Here is a 13843-nt window from a genome sequence, read left to right on the forward strand (position 1 = left end):
TTTTTCCTTCATTATTTTTTTTTAACTTTTAAGAAGATCATTACTCAAGCAGATGCATTTAATTTTCAGAAGCTACGTTTCTGCTGTAGCTTCTCTGCGCTTCAAATGCAGTAGGAAGCTGTTGGGCGAATTACACTGACAAGGGTATTTACACTTCTGAGAATAACATAACTTGAATATTTATAGCAGAAGCTGCAGCCACACCAAACAGACCTCTGGTAAGTTACTAATAAAGAGTATACCTCATAAGTTGCTCCCAAGGTATGGATAAGATCTCTTGTTTGATTCATGTCAGGGAACTGAACTTCAAATGTTTTCCGGTAAAACCTCTTTTTTCTTTGTGTTTATCGATGATGTTATAACAGAGGTTAGCTATATTTATCCACTTGATACATGCAAAATGCAGTAGCAGTAATGGATGGTCGACAACGGTAAGTGCAAATAGCAGAATTCTCAAAACCAGAAGAAAATTAGGCAGCAGAATATAACATGTGTTCTGAATTCTTCAGCTCCTCTGCACTAAACATGTGTAAACTTCTACATTTTTGAAGAATCAAAAACTGTAGTAATGTAGCTGGGCAGTATTCTGGCTGTCGATGGCTAACAACAAATCACAGACCCCGCGTCGTCATATCTTTTATTTCATTTTATATTATCATCCCTATGAGTTCTGCTGATTGTGAGTAACAGTGCGAGAGCATTAGTACAAAATAGACAGATCAGAAATTTCTTCAAAAACTTGGTCACTCATTCAAAATAATCAGCCAAACTCTGACAGAACAAAACAATAAAAGGTATACTGAGGCTATTTCATCGTGGCAATCATGTTTTGTATCACATCAAGGGATCATGTTATTGTTTCTATTCTTTTGTGTACATCAAAGTAAACTACCCACATGAACAACACAAGGGTTATTGCATCTGGGATACAAGTTTCGGAAAGTTCTCAGTATGATTGAGATGATAGGTATTACAACTCAAAAGAAACAAAGAGCTGCACTAATCAAGGACCCAGTATTTTCACCTAAGATCATGTATTCAGCCATGGAAACCTGTGAATTCTGTTGACGACACTCTATTTCGCTGTAAGATGATTGAGCAATCAATTAAAGTTTTTGTACCTGCACATTGATTTGCCACAAACCCTAAAAGATAAATGCCACCAGATGCAGTAATGCTAGAAAACCAACAATTTTTCAAAAAGAGTGTGTATGCCATATCTTTAGTGAGACATTGTATACACAGAAGCTAGTGATGTTCTATGGCAGAATAAATACAGACAAACAAGATCATTCTTACAGAGAAAATATATATTGTTTACAACAAATTACATAAAAATACTTGAATAAACTCATGAACTTCTGCAAAGGTGCAAAAATATGTTCACCTAAAAAATTAACCGGCCAGAGTCCACCCGGTAATTTAATAATGGAGGGGTCGAGAGAGGGGAGGCAGAAGACGGAGGCAGTGTGGGTTAATAACTATGAAAGATGCCGGTGTATGGTTCCCATGCCTAACTACTGTGCTGTCAATGTTTGTTACCTGTTACGGTGAAACTGCCTCTGCTCTCGGAGTTTCCTTCGTCCTCTTGAAAAAGAGAACCTATTTACTGCATATTTGAGTGCGTGAATTCTTATAAACAGGGCAAATAACAATTGTGCCGCTAATAAGCAGCGAGGCCAATCGGGTGGGCACAAATCTACGCACACAGGGTTGTAGGTGAAGTGGTGAACTACGCACATTGAAAAAGGTTCAAACTGGATCCATACCAAATAGGCATTTAAAAGGCTAAAAAGACACTCAAAAGTGATGATAAAGGAATGCTTAAAACATTGGCTTCTTTATAAAACTTCCGATAATTGATAAATTACAAGTAGTTTTCAGGGGTAAACTATGATAAATACAAGGATTGCTTAAACAAAATTATAACTGTACAATATCACCAGTCCAATACAAAAACTAATCACAATATCTTCAAATAAGCATCCAGTTAGAACTCAGAACCTCTAGAGTCTTCTATTCTGTTTTGTATTTCTCCATTGCCCACCGTTGCCGCCTACCAAAGTACTTGAGCGCCTCGTCGATAAGCACCACCGGTGCAGAAACCAAGATAACCAAAAGCCATTCATTCAAACTTAACGGCACAATTCCAAAAACGCTGGCTAAAAATGGTACATAAAGGATAAGAAGATGAAGGCCGAAAGAAACCAGCATTGCCAAAAGAAGCCAAGGGTTCTGCCAGGGAGGCATCCAAAGTAAGCTGTTGTCTTCGGAAAGAGCATTGAGAGAATTGAACATTTCAATGGCTACTAATACAGAGAGAGATAAAGTGGTTGCTTTAACTTTCCCCACAGTGAAATAGTCGCAGGGTTCGGTGAAAGATATAACACGGTCGCCGGCTAAAAATGGCTCAGGCGAGAAATCAGCCCATGTAGGGCATTCTCCCCATGTGCGGAGCTCCGCAAGTGAGATGAGCGTGTGGCCATCGGTCGTTAAATTGATGCCCATAAAGGAGGGCTGAGTGTACCACAAAATGAAGACACCAACAGTTGCCGCTCCTACATATGAGCCGATCACCTAATGCAGCAAAACAAAGAAAAAGTAGTGGCACTAAGTAGTTGAATATCTGCAGGAAAAAGAATATATTTTGACACATACATAGATAACCTAAGACCCATTTGATGTCAATTGCATTTTATTATTTTTTAAAAAACAAAAATAAAGCCTCAAACTCTATGCTATTGAACGCATGACGGATGGACTCCTCTATTATTATTATTATTGTTTCTTAGCTTGCAGAGTCATCGTCCTTCCTACAAAGTACAGCGAAAAAAAGTCACTAGATTTTTCTTTCTTTTGGGGCCAAACATATTGTATGGATGTATAGATTGCAAACAACTAGTCATCCGCAGGCAGGCACTTTCAGTCTCATAGAATTTGAGTGTGGAAAAAAAGAATCCTTTCTTTGAGTTTGACACGCACAAAAAAAAAAGAGGGTGCAGCAGAACAGGACTAAGTAGTTTTCTTGCCAAACATTCAACTGTGATAATATTTTTGGTCTTCTGAGAGTAATCCAAAAGAGGATTCTTCAATGAAGATCCTAAAAAAAAGTTCATTTATTTAATGCTCACCAGATATCGAAAGAGAACCCAAGAGTTGATGAGGGCATCGCTGCTCTTGCGGGGTGGTTTGTGCATGATATCAATGTCGGGAGGGTTAAATCCGAGGGCTGTTGCTGGGGGACCATCAGTCACCAGATTGACCCAAAGGAGTTGAACTGGAATTAGGCATTCAGGTATACCAAGTGCAGCTGTTAGAAAAATCGAAATTACTTCTCCCACATTTGATGATATCATATACCTGCATGGGAAGAAAATATTGTTATCGAAAAATATTCAAGAAATGCGAAGCAGTGATAGATGCTCACAATGTACCTAATAAAAGATTTCATGTTATTGTAAATGGCTCGGCCCTCTGCAACAGCTGAGACAATCGTGCTAAAGTTATCGTCAGCTAGTACCATATCAGCAGCCTGCTTTGCAACCTAAAATGGAAATCAACCAACATAAGAATTATGGGAACCAATTAAGGAGCTAAAGTAACATCTTATTTATGAACCATGAAAGATTATCAATTCATGAAGCTTAAACCAATTCAGAAGGATATTACGTAATGTTTCGAGATCTTAAATCAAACTGAAAGACATAGATTTCTCAAAGAAGATAACAAAATATTTTCTTCCTATAAAGGGCTTCCAATACAAGGGGAGGCATGTGGTTTAAAGTAGCATGCTGTTTAATTGGATAGAATATCACAAAATGACTCATGCATGTAGAAGCCTATAAGGTATATCTCAAGCACTTTGGCGAATGCAAAAAAGACATCACCATGGTTTTTTGTAGCTAATTATCAAGTCAAGCAAGACACTGACAGAGGCAAAAAATTTTCCATACTAGACTGGAACAAGAAACTAACAGGGAACAAAAATGCAAGACTGCATTAAGATGTTCCATTAATTAGCATCCAGATAAAGAACACATCACTTTTTAAATACCTAGAAGTATATAGTCTACATAAATATGACCATGCTTTACTTACCTCAGTTCCAGTTATACCCATAGCAATTCCTATGTCAGCAAGTTTTAGTGCAGGTGCATCGTTAACACCATCTCCAGTCATGGCAACAATCTCTCCCATTTCCTTCAGCAGCCGCACTATATCTTGCTTATGCCTTGGCTCAGCACGAGAGAAAACCACACCACCAGGTTTTGATAAGATCTCAATTTGCCGAGAAAATGGAAGACTAGTGAATTCTTTACCAGTAAAGCTTCCATCTTTGAGGCTGGTCATTAAAGGAAATAACCGAATTTCCTTGCATATTGCCTCTGCTGTGGACTTGTTGTCACCGGTTATAACTACTACTTTTATTCCAGCACCTCTACAATCTTCAATTGCTTTTTGCACTTCATCGCGAGGAGGATCCTGGTCAAGTTATCAGGGTTATACTCGTTAGGGACTAATATATGCAAGTTTCACATGGCTTCTAAAAACAACTTCCTAATCTAGAAAGCAGAAGCTTCTAAAAATCAGCCATACGACGGACAAAGTGTTTAGATTTTTTGTTGTGATGGCAAGCTAAAATAAGCATTTAGGTCCTAGAAACAGAAGCTCCTACTTGAAGCCTGTATTTTTTCAAACTCCACTCGAGTAGTCAATTTCAGAGATCTGATTTGAGCTAAAAGTCTCTACTCAAGCAGTACTTAGATGTCTGAACATCTACATACTTCAAATTTGAGGCAAACATTAAAAAAGAGGGAGAGAGGACGAGCAATAACAAGAAAAACATACCCTTAGACCAACAACTCCAACAAAAGTAAGTTCACTTTCGATTTCAGGGTAGTTAGCTGGATCGAGCAGCTTCGTGTGAGCAGGATGAGTATCTGCATAGTAGTCTGAAAATTCTCCCAAGTCATCTTTGAATGCAAATCCTAAGCATCGCAAACCTTTTGAACTCATTTCAGTGAATCTCGACAAAATTAGCTGTCTACATGGCTCATCCAACAGAGCAATTGATTCATCTGCAAGCTGCACATATGAGCACCTGTCCAGAACAGTTTCAACAGCTCCCTGCAAAAAAATAAAGGTTTAATTCCTTGGAAAGCAAAATGGTCACTGACTATTCAAAAAGACTAAAAGCCATTTCTTTCTAAATTCTTTTCTCATGGGGAAAAAATTGGATGTTTGAGAATATACCCTTAAAAATATCGTAAGTTTGTTTTTACCTCCTTCAGTATTTGATAACCGAATGGAAAACTGAAAACCTAGCTGAATTCATAGAATGAAATCTTCTTTCAGTTTGGAGATACTATCTCGACTAAATAGTGAGAACACTAATTAGATTACTTTCTGACGTAACACCAACAAATAGCACGGGAGTTTGACACATTTGCTGAGAACAGGCATCCTAATAAAGCATCTAACAGAATTTTATTCACAATTAAGTGCAAGATAGCAAACTTCACTGCATAAAAATCATGGCTAAAATTCTGCAGAAGGATAGAGCAGCTTATGCAAAAGGCTATCTTGTTTATTATTAACAAGCAAATTTTGAACATCTTGTCCTATGGGCCAAATGACACATCAGCTAGGTGGTTTGAGGGTTTTGCACCTAACTGATTTGGATTAAAACAGGATTGTTCACTGTGTTCTATTTGAGTAAGCTTTCACAGTATACAGATCAACTATAGTTATTAGTAGGCCTGAGAGAAGAATGCTACAAGATAGTTAAGCTACTGTGCTATAATAAAGCAGATGTACACAATAAGGCACCTTTACAAGAAGGCGGTTATTTCCAGTTGGTTCACGGACAATAACACTCATAGATTTACGAACTCGGTCAAACTCCAGCGTGGCAACCCTACTTGATCTCTTTGTCCACCAGTCACAACAGCCTATATTCGAAGGACATTGGTGAGAAGCCAAACAATTTGTAAATTATAAACATCATGCTTCTACTCACCTAACTTGACTGTCGAGCGATCCAGAAAATAATCAGCAGTAAGAAGTCCATCACGTATTCTACTCCTGGCCTTTGCATCTGGAACCCCCATCTTCTCAACTAGTACCTTCAGGCACAGAAAAGAGTGTTTTAGTCACTGAAGAAAACATTATCATGAAGAAATAATAAGAAAGTCTACATTTCTTATAAATTCATGCCTTGAAAGGATAAATATATTATATGACGTAAAAAAGGTATGTATATCTGTTTATGTATATTGATAGTATTGAATTGTACAAACTTAAACACTAATTTAGGTATAAAGATCTACACGAAGTGCACATACTTCGAATGGGCTTATGCATCTACTATAGGTGTTTGGACTTCATCACATGTGAAAGAATACAAACCTTAAGAGCTGCCTCTGTGGGCAACCCAGAAGCCCGGAACAGAAACTCATTGCAATAAATCCCGGCATCATTGCACAGCGCACAAATCTGTGCTAAAGTCTGCAAACTCCCCTCCATATTACTGTAGCTCCAACCAGTAATTCCGCCATCTTTGGGATTGTATGTCGTGCCCTCCACATGAAAAGCTCGACAAGTATTCATCTCCCCTCCAAGGGTGAAAAATTCATTCACGGACATCTGATTCGTAGTTAGCGTGCCAGTCTTATCCGAGCAAATCACAGTCGTACATCCCAACGTCTCAACACTCGGAAGCTTCCTCATAATCGCATTCTTCTTCGCCATTTTCCTCGTGCCCAAAGCCAAACAAGTGGTAATTACTGCAGGCAGGCCTTCGGGAATGGCCGCCACTGCAAGCGCGACTGCTATTTTAAAGTAGTAAGTGCATTTCTCGAAAGAAAACCTGAAGTTCCAAAAGGATCCGTTATTGTCCCAAGTGAGGAAATTCTTGTAGTTAATAACCCATACTGTAAGGCAAATCACCCCAATTATGGTGGTTAACCTCCCACCAAATTCGTCCAACTTCTTCTTCAAAGGAGTGTCGTGCTCTTCCATCGAAGCCTCCTGAATCTGAGTTTGAATTTTGCCGATTTCCGTGCTCATACCAATGCTAGTTACTATACAAATGCAGCTTCCGTTAACAATTGTCGTTCCAGAAAACAGCATGCACTCCTTCGCCTGCAATTCGCAGTCGTCCGTGAACACGGGGCTGGTTCCTTTGATAACGGGCATGCTCTCTCCTGTTAACGAGCTTTGCTCCACCCTCAAAGTCGAAGTCTTTAACGCCGCGACTCTCATATCGGCAGGAACCCAATCTCCGACCCTCAATTCCACAATATCTCCAGGGACCAATTCACGCGCCGGTAACTCCGGCACATAAAAGCCGTCTCTTCGAACCTTTGCATACTCGCACTGCATCTCCTTCAACGCTTCGAGGGCCTTCTCAGCATTACTTTCCTGCCAAACTCCGACGACGGCATTAAGAACGAGGATCAAAACGATAACAAAGGGCTCCACATAAACCTCAAGCCCCGTGTGAACGGACTCACTTTCCTGGATGTAAGCTAGGGTAAAGGAGATAAAAGCCGCGACGAGTAGGATCTTGACGAGGACATCGTCGAATTGCTCGAAGACGAGGGACCACAAGGGCTTGCCCTTCTCTTTCTTGAGCTCATTCCACCCGTAAACCTCTCTCCGCGTCTCAGCTTCATAGGAGCTCAATCCCCTCTCCAATTTTACACCGAATTCTTTCAAGCACTGCTCGACGGACCACGACCACGCAGGGAACGGCTTCTCTTCCATGTTTTCAATCGATCACGCCGACTATTTCAAATTCTACACTGCCTTCTTTTTTTCTTTTTTCTTTTTTTTCACACAAGCATAAACTCAAACAAGGAGAGGACTTCAGAAGTGTACCCTGTGGTACTCATTCACAAAATCTCATCTTTTTGAGTTCAAACGTCTCCTGTGAGTAAACAACAAAGAATTTACTGAATCAGAGCAGTGAGCATGTAATAATCATCAGATAAAAATGCAACTTTTCCTTTGTAAATTTAATATTGCACTTTTCAAGTTGCAGGAATTTGTTCTTCAGAAACCAAAAAATAAAAAATAAAAAACCCCACGAAGCAGATGTAAGGGGGAGAAGGAGAAAGAGAAAACTACCGCTTCGAAACACAACTGCAGAAACCGTCACATGTTCAAATTAAACTACAAAAAACCAACAAAGCCAACATATGCAACTTACCCAAATGAATAGACACCCAAAAAAGAAAGAAAAAAACGCCTTTTTTTTCTTATAAAAAGAAGAAGGAAAAAAAAAAGCACTTTTGAACGAAGCAGCGGTGAGGGAGTGAGCAGTGAGAAGCTAAGGAGAAGCCGCAGCGTATAAGAGAGTAATAAATCGCCAAAAACGATGTGCAGGGAGAGAGAAAGGGCGAGGAAACGGTGGAGAGAGGCCGTATACCTCTGCGGGGGAATCGGAATGAGGGAGCATAGCTTGGAACGGAAGCAATGAATACGGGTGGAGAGGAAAGACAGATGCCGCGTCTGGAGCTTGAAATCTTATGCGGACCCCAGCGGGTCCCCGATTGCGAGTTCCGGTCCTTCCGGAGTATGGGCTCTCTCTCGCTCTCAACGCCTTTTTATTGCCCGTTGGAGTTTAAATTGGCGGCCGAAGTTGAATGACGTAAGCACTAGGAATAGTCTCCTGCACCGCGTGTACAGGTGTATAGGTACAAAGTTTTTACTTTTTTTTGGGGAAAAAATTTAAGTACCGCCCCGTGGTTTCACACTTTCTCATTTAGTGCCCCGTGGCTTAAAATATATCAATTTAGTACTCTATGATTTCATTTTTATCTTTTTATTATCGATTTTACTATTTTTTTTATTAAATTAGTGACAAAATTAAAATTAAAAAGTACTAAAGTAAATATTTAATAAACCTAGATCGGGTATCTGAAGTTTTTTGTATATAATTTAATAAAATATTAACGAAAAGACTAACGAAAAGATAAAAATGAAACCATAGGACACTAACTCTATACACTTTAAACCATATGGTACTAAAGTGAGAAAATGCGAAACCATAGGAGTGATATTTGAAGTTTACCAATTTTTTTAGAGAGAAAGGTAGCATGCTACCCGCTTCATTTTATTTCTTTTAAAAATAAACTTAGCTGAAAATATGAATCAACTAGGATTCAAACTTGGGATATCGGGTACCAACCACCAAACTCTTTGCCACTTGTGCTAGGAACAGCCGGTGTATAGGTACAAAGTTAACCGGTAGAAATGAAATGTGTGAAACTTATCTAAATTATGGTCTGATTTTTAATTTGATTGTATAAATTTTAGGTAAAAATATATACAATTTATATAAACTATAGGCGATTTTAATTCGACTACTCGATCTTTCAAATTTTTAATTTTAATACCCTATATTTTAATTTATTTAATTTAAATAATTTGATGGCTCTTCAATATAAAATTTAAACTAGTTGTTTACTTTAATGAATTTATAATTACGTAAATTGTATATAATATACTAACTAAATGTGTAAAGATAAATGACGCATTTAAATTTGAAGTTAAAAAATTACTAATTAGCCCAAATCAAATAAAGTAAAAGATCATATATTTAAACCAAAATTTTAAGGTTAAGTTAACAAATCCAAATGGATGATAGACTAATAGTTGAGATAAGTTCTATATATATATTTTTATCTAAATTTTAAATTTTTACAATTTAAGTTATTTAAAAGTGCTCTTATTGTAAAATTTGAATGTACCATTTAGTTTAATAAGGTAATACTTACGTGACTCATATAAAATGTTCTAATTAAATCTATTGAAATAGACTATACATACAAATTAAGTTTGAAGTAGAAGAGTTATTAAATAAGCAAAATAAAAATTATCAAAAGATTAAAAATAAATTTAAAGCTTGGACAGTATAGTTAAACCGAATTGTAGTTCAAGTAAGTTTCATATATTTTTACCCAAGTTTAATAAATCACACATCTTTTTTTTTTAACAACACTTTCTATATAAGAATTATACATTTTGAAAATGTATTTGTCTAAACAATTAAATAGTTTGAAAATTAACAACACAAGGGAGAACTATTTAATTTACAAGAATATATATACAATATTCATTATTTTGATATGTAGCTGCATGGTTCTTGAGTGACAGTTGCAACCGTAATTTTAAAACATCGAAGGAAAAACAATTATAAATATTTTTAAATTATTTAGGCATACCATAATATAAAAATAATATTTTTAGCCAATCACGTTATAAAATTGAGCTTAAGTGTTAAGTTTAATTTTCAAAATTCATAATGGTATATGAAATGTACACATACACCGAGTGTAGGCGGTAAATTTTCCCTACGCACGTCGTTGACCGTTCTCTGTGGGACCCTCCACTCGTCACCCGAACTCTGATTTCTTTTTGCTGCTGTAATCGCAACAAATGGCTAAGTTTATTTAAGAGGAAGCTTCTCTCTCGTTTCCTTAATTTGCTTCTTTATTTAATTTCTCTCAATTAATACTCTTTTTATTACGCTAAAACACTTCTTAATGAAGTAGCTAGGTTGTAAGCTTCTCGGTTCTTTCCTAACGGAAAGTGATGTGTTGACCTAATTTTTGAGTCATCTAATCCTCACCTAAGGATCAAATAACATCTTCTTTACATGCACGTAAATAGTTTTGTTAAGTGTTATATGCGCGTAAATGAAAGTTACGGTCGATATAGATTTACCGATTTGGCAATGTGTAAGATGCATGCGTCACATATATTGGCTTAAAGAAGGCCAGCATCGCAGAAGATCAAATTGGGTCAAGTCATGTTCGAAATGACGTGAATCATATTTAAAATGATATTTACTGTGTCTTTACGCTTTAAGTGAATTGATTCATCTTTCAAAGAATAAAATTTTTGCATGCGCTGATTGACAATTAATCCTCGACATTGAAGCGTCAATGCACTCAACTCCTTGTTTAGTTTACATGCATGAAACACGAGATTAATTAATTATACATATTATTTGTCTAAAAACATTTCTTATTTACCGCCTTAATTAAGCAGTGTTTAATACTATGAAATCTACTTCTATGATTTGGTTATTTCACCGACTATCGATCCCAAGCATAAATGACAAACAACTTGATGGTTGGTCTCTGAGGTTATAAGTTCGAAATCTAGATGATTTATATTTTCATAGATAAATAAACGCATGCTATATATCATTCTCTCAAAAAAAAAAAACAAAAAACAAATTGATTATTTACATTGCTCTTAATTACTTAATTCTCAAGCTCCTATGTACACGGAAAATACACACCAAGTTCCTAATACTTCTTTTTTAACTACCTAGGACAAATTTTGATAGCATATAAAATTGCTCTCTTTTCAACTTATTTTTTTTGACATATATTAATTGCTTATAATTAACCACCCTCAACCCATAGTTAAGCATGCAACAGTTATTTATTGTTGAATAATATATAATTTATCAACAGCTGCAAAGACTAATATATCTTGTGCTCGAATATGCTTCTCTCTTTGGTCATATTATAGGCCACCATGAAAATAAGCATAAGCATTTATGCAACGATGCATTATTATATATATATATATATATATATATATATATATATATATATATAGAGAGAGAGAGAGAGAGAGAGAGAGAGAGAGAGAGTTGAGCTATGATACTTTTACAAGTATCACCATCATGGTGCTATTAGGTTTTAAGTCATTGGATCTACTTTTTGATTATTAATAGCCCTTGGATTAAATACTATTCTACCTACCACCACCTACCACCATCATCTCAACCTCACATCTCTCCATTCAAGGGCTAAAAACACACAAGTATCACTCCCATGATACTTTTACAAGTATTCTAGCCCTACTATATATATATATATATATATATATATATANCACCAAGTCATTGGTGCTACCAAGTTTTTGGCCATTGGATTAAGAGATATGCGGTTAGGATGATGTTGGCCCCCTAGGGTTGAGTGGATAGTTGGCTGAATAGTATGATCTAACGGATGAAAATGATCAAAAGGGTAGATCTAATTGCGAAAAACTTGGTAGCACCAAATGCTTCGTGCTATTAATAGCATAGTAGCCGGACTATATATATATATATATATATATATATATATATGCATGATGCGACTGGTTACTAACACAGCATATATGCCACACAAATTAGAAAAGAAAAAAGAGAGAGAGGATCAAATAATAATAATAATAATAAAATCAGATGCCCAGATGCGCGCCGAGAAGTTTGAAAATTAAGATCAGCATAAATAGATGCATGGAGAATTTTATTCTCCCCAAATCAAGTTGATGAGGAGAGCCCACACAACAAACTGTGAGCTCCCTCCCCTATCAATAAGTGAGCCTATTGGACTCGCCCAATTGGCGAGAATAGCATCGACTTAAATAGATATATATAGTCCGGTTATTATATTCTTATGAGTATATGTCTTTCTGTATTCATAAATTTTCGGCCATTAGATCTACCTCTTTGACAATTTTCATCCGTTAGATCATACTATTCAATCAGCAAATCACTTAATTCTAGAAAAACACTATCATCCTAATCGGAAATCACTATTATACTAATCGAAGACCACTATCATTCTAACCGCACATTCCTTCATCCAACGACTGAAAAATTATGAGTACAAAAGAGACTATACTCATAAGAGTATAGTAGCCAGACTCATCCTTTTACATAGGTCTTTTTTATGATGTAAATTATTTTTAAGCGCTTAGATCTTCGTTTTGAAACTTCTATGATAGGTCAATTTTAGTTTGTGTAATAAGTTTGTAACTTAAAAGTATGTAGTTGAATTCTTACTCAAAGTAATTAATAATATCATGATAATTCAAGCACTATAATATGCATATGTCGTTAAAAGCACAACGGACCTAGGGCTTGATAGTTGAATCTAAGATCCTAAATTTTAAGCCTAATTGTTTGTTTGGGGCAATTTCACCACTACCCCTCTCAAATATGAAAATATCATAAATACCCCTACAAAATTGAAAATATCATATATACCCCTTCAAATGCAAAAATTTTTCACAATTACCCTTCCATCTAACGACTGTTACTTAAACTATGGTTGAAGTTGGGTTAAATAAAAGTTGAGTTACAAAATGACTAATTTAGCCCTAAAAAGGTTAGGTATTATTTTGATAGCAAATAATGAAATAATTAAGGGGCAATTTCATAAGTACCCTTCTAAATTTTAAAAATAATATCTCTAGCACTAATTATTAGTGGGTAAAAAATAAAGAAACCCCTCACTTGTAAATCATTTTGAACTAGAACCCTTTAAGTTTTATTTTTTAACACTAAAAGAGACCTTGAACTATCAGTTTTTTTTTATTTTGACTTTACTTAGTTAAAAGTTTTTTAATTGAGATCCCTCGCATGAATTTGATAAAATTTTTAATTTTGTTGGAAAAAAACACTCAATTGCTAAAATTTTTTAAAAAAAACACTTAGGTTGAGAGGGTATATATATATAAAGAGTTTTGTTATAATACTATCGGTAGTACAACTTGGGTTACTATGATTTGTTTTCGATGATAGGATTTCCAAATTGACAATTAGCACCGTTAAATATGATATAAACCATTTAAACTATCTGAAAATCAAATTTCACGCTTTTCTGAGTTACGATCATGTCGAAGTGAACTATAGATGAGAGGGTTTTCATAAAATTTTACTTTATTGTTAACAATAAATTTTCAATTAAAAAAATTTTGTTTAAGCAGATCATATAAGTAATACTCTAATATAGAGAATTTTGATATCAAAATATTTTTAGCATGAGAT

General features: G+C 35.8%; 1 protein-coding gene across 3 annotated transcripts; it reads right to left on the reverse strand.

The window, feature by feature from the left end:
* Positions 1808–8582, reverse strand: LOC109708141 (calcium-transporting ATPase, endoplasmic reticulum-type). Of its 3 annotated transcripts, none has more exons than XM_020229758.1 (9): positions 8432–8582; positions 6409–7930; positions 6020–6125; positions 5830–5951; positions 4849–5127; positions 4099–4482; positions 3435–3544; positions 3132–3360; positions 1808–2577 (listed from the first exon to the last, which is right to left on the reverse strand). In XM_020229758.1, exons 2-9 carry the CDS (start codon positions 7765–7767, stop codon positions 2017–2019), a joined length of 3150 nt encoding a protein of 1049 aa, XP_020085347.1. In that variant the 5' UTR covers positions 7768–7930; positions 8432–8582; the 3' UTR covers positions 1808–2016. The 3 variants fall into 3 exon arrangements, with proteins under 3 accessions (XP_020085347.1, XP_020085349.1, XP_020085348.1); XM_020229760.1 differs by lacking the exon at positions 8432–8582 and adding an exon at positions 8293–8425; XM_020229759.1 differs by lacking the exon at positions 8432–8582 and adding an exon at positions 8213–8425.

The sequence above is a fragment of the Ananas comosus genome, linkage group 3, assembly GCF_001540865.1.
Source record: "Ananas comosus cultivar F153 linkage group 3, ASM154086v1, whole genome shotgun sequence".
NCBI lineage: Eukaryota > Viridiplantae > Streptophyta > Magnoliopsida > Poales > Bromeliaceae > Ananas > Ananas comosus.

Excerpts from the sequence above, each read along its gene's own strand:
- LOC109708141 (XM_020229758.1), bottom strand. The coding sequence starts at position 7,767 with ATGGAAGAGAAGCCGTTCCCTGCGTGGTCGTGGTCCGTCGAGCAGTGC. Across the intron at positions 3,545-4,098 it reads TGGGTATAACTGGAACTGAG|GTTGCAAAGCAGGCTGCTGA; the intron begins GTAAGTAAAGCA and ends TTTCCATTTTAG. Across the intron at positions 2,578-3,131 it reads GGGTTCTCTTTCGATATCTG|GTGATCGGCTCATATGTAGG; the intron begins GTGAGCATTAAA and ends TTGCTGCATTAG.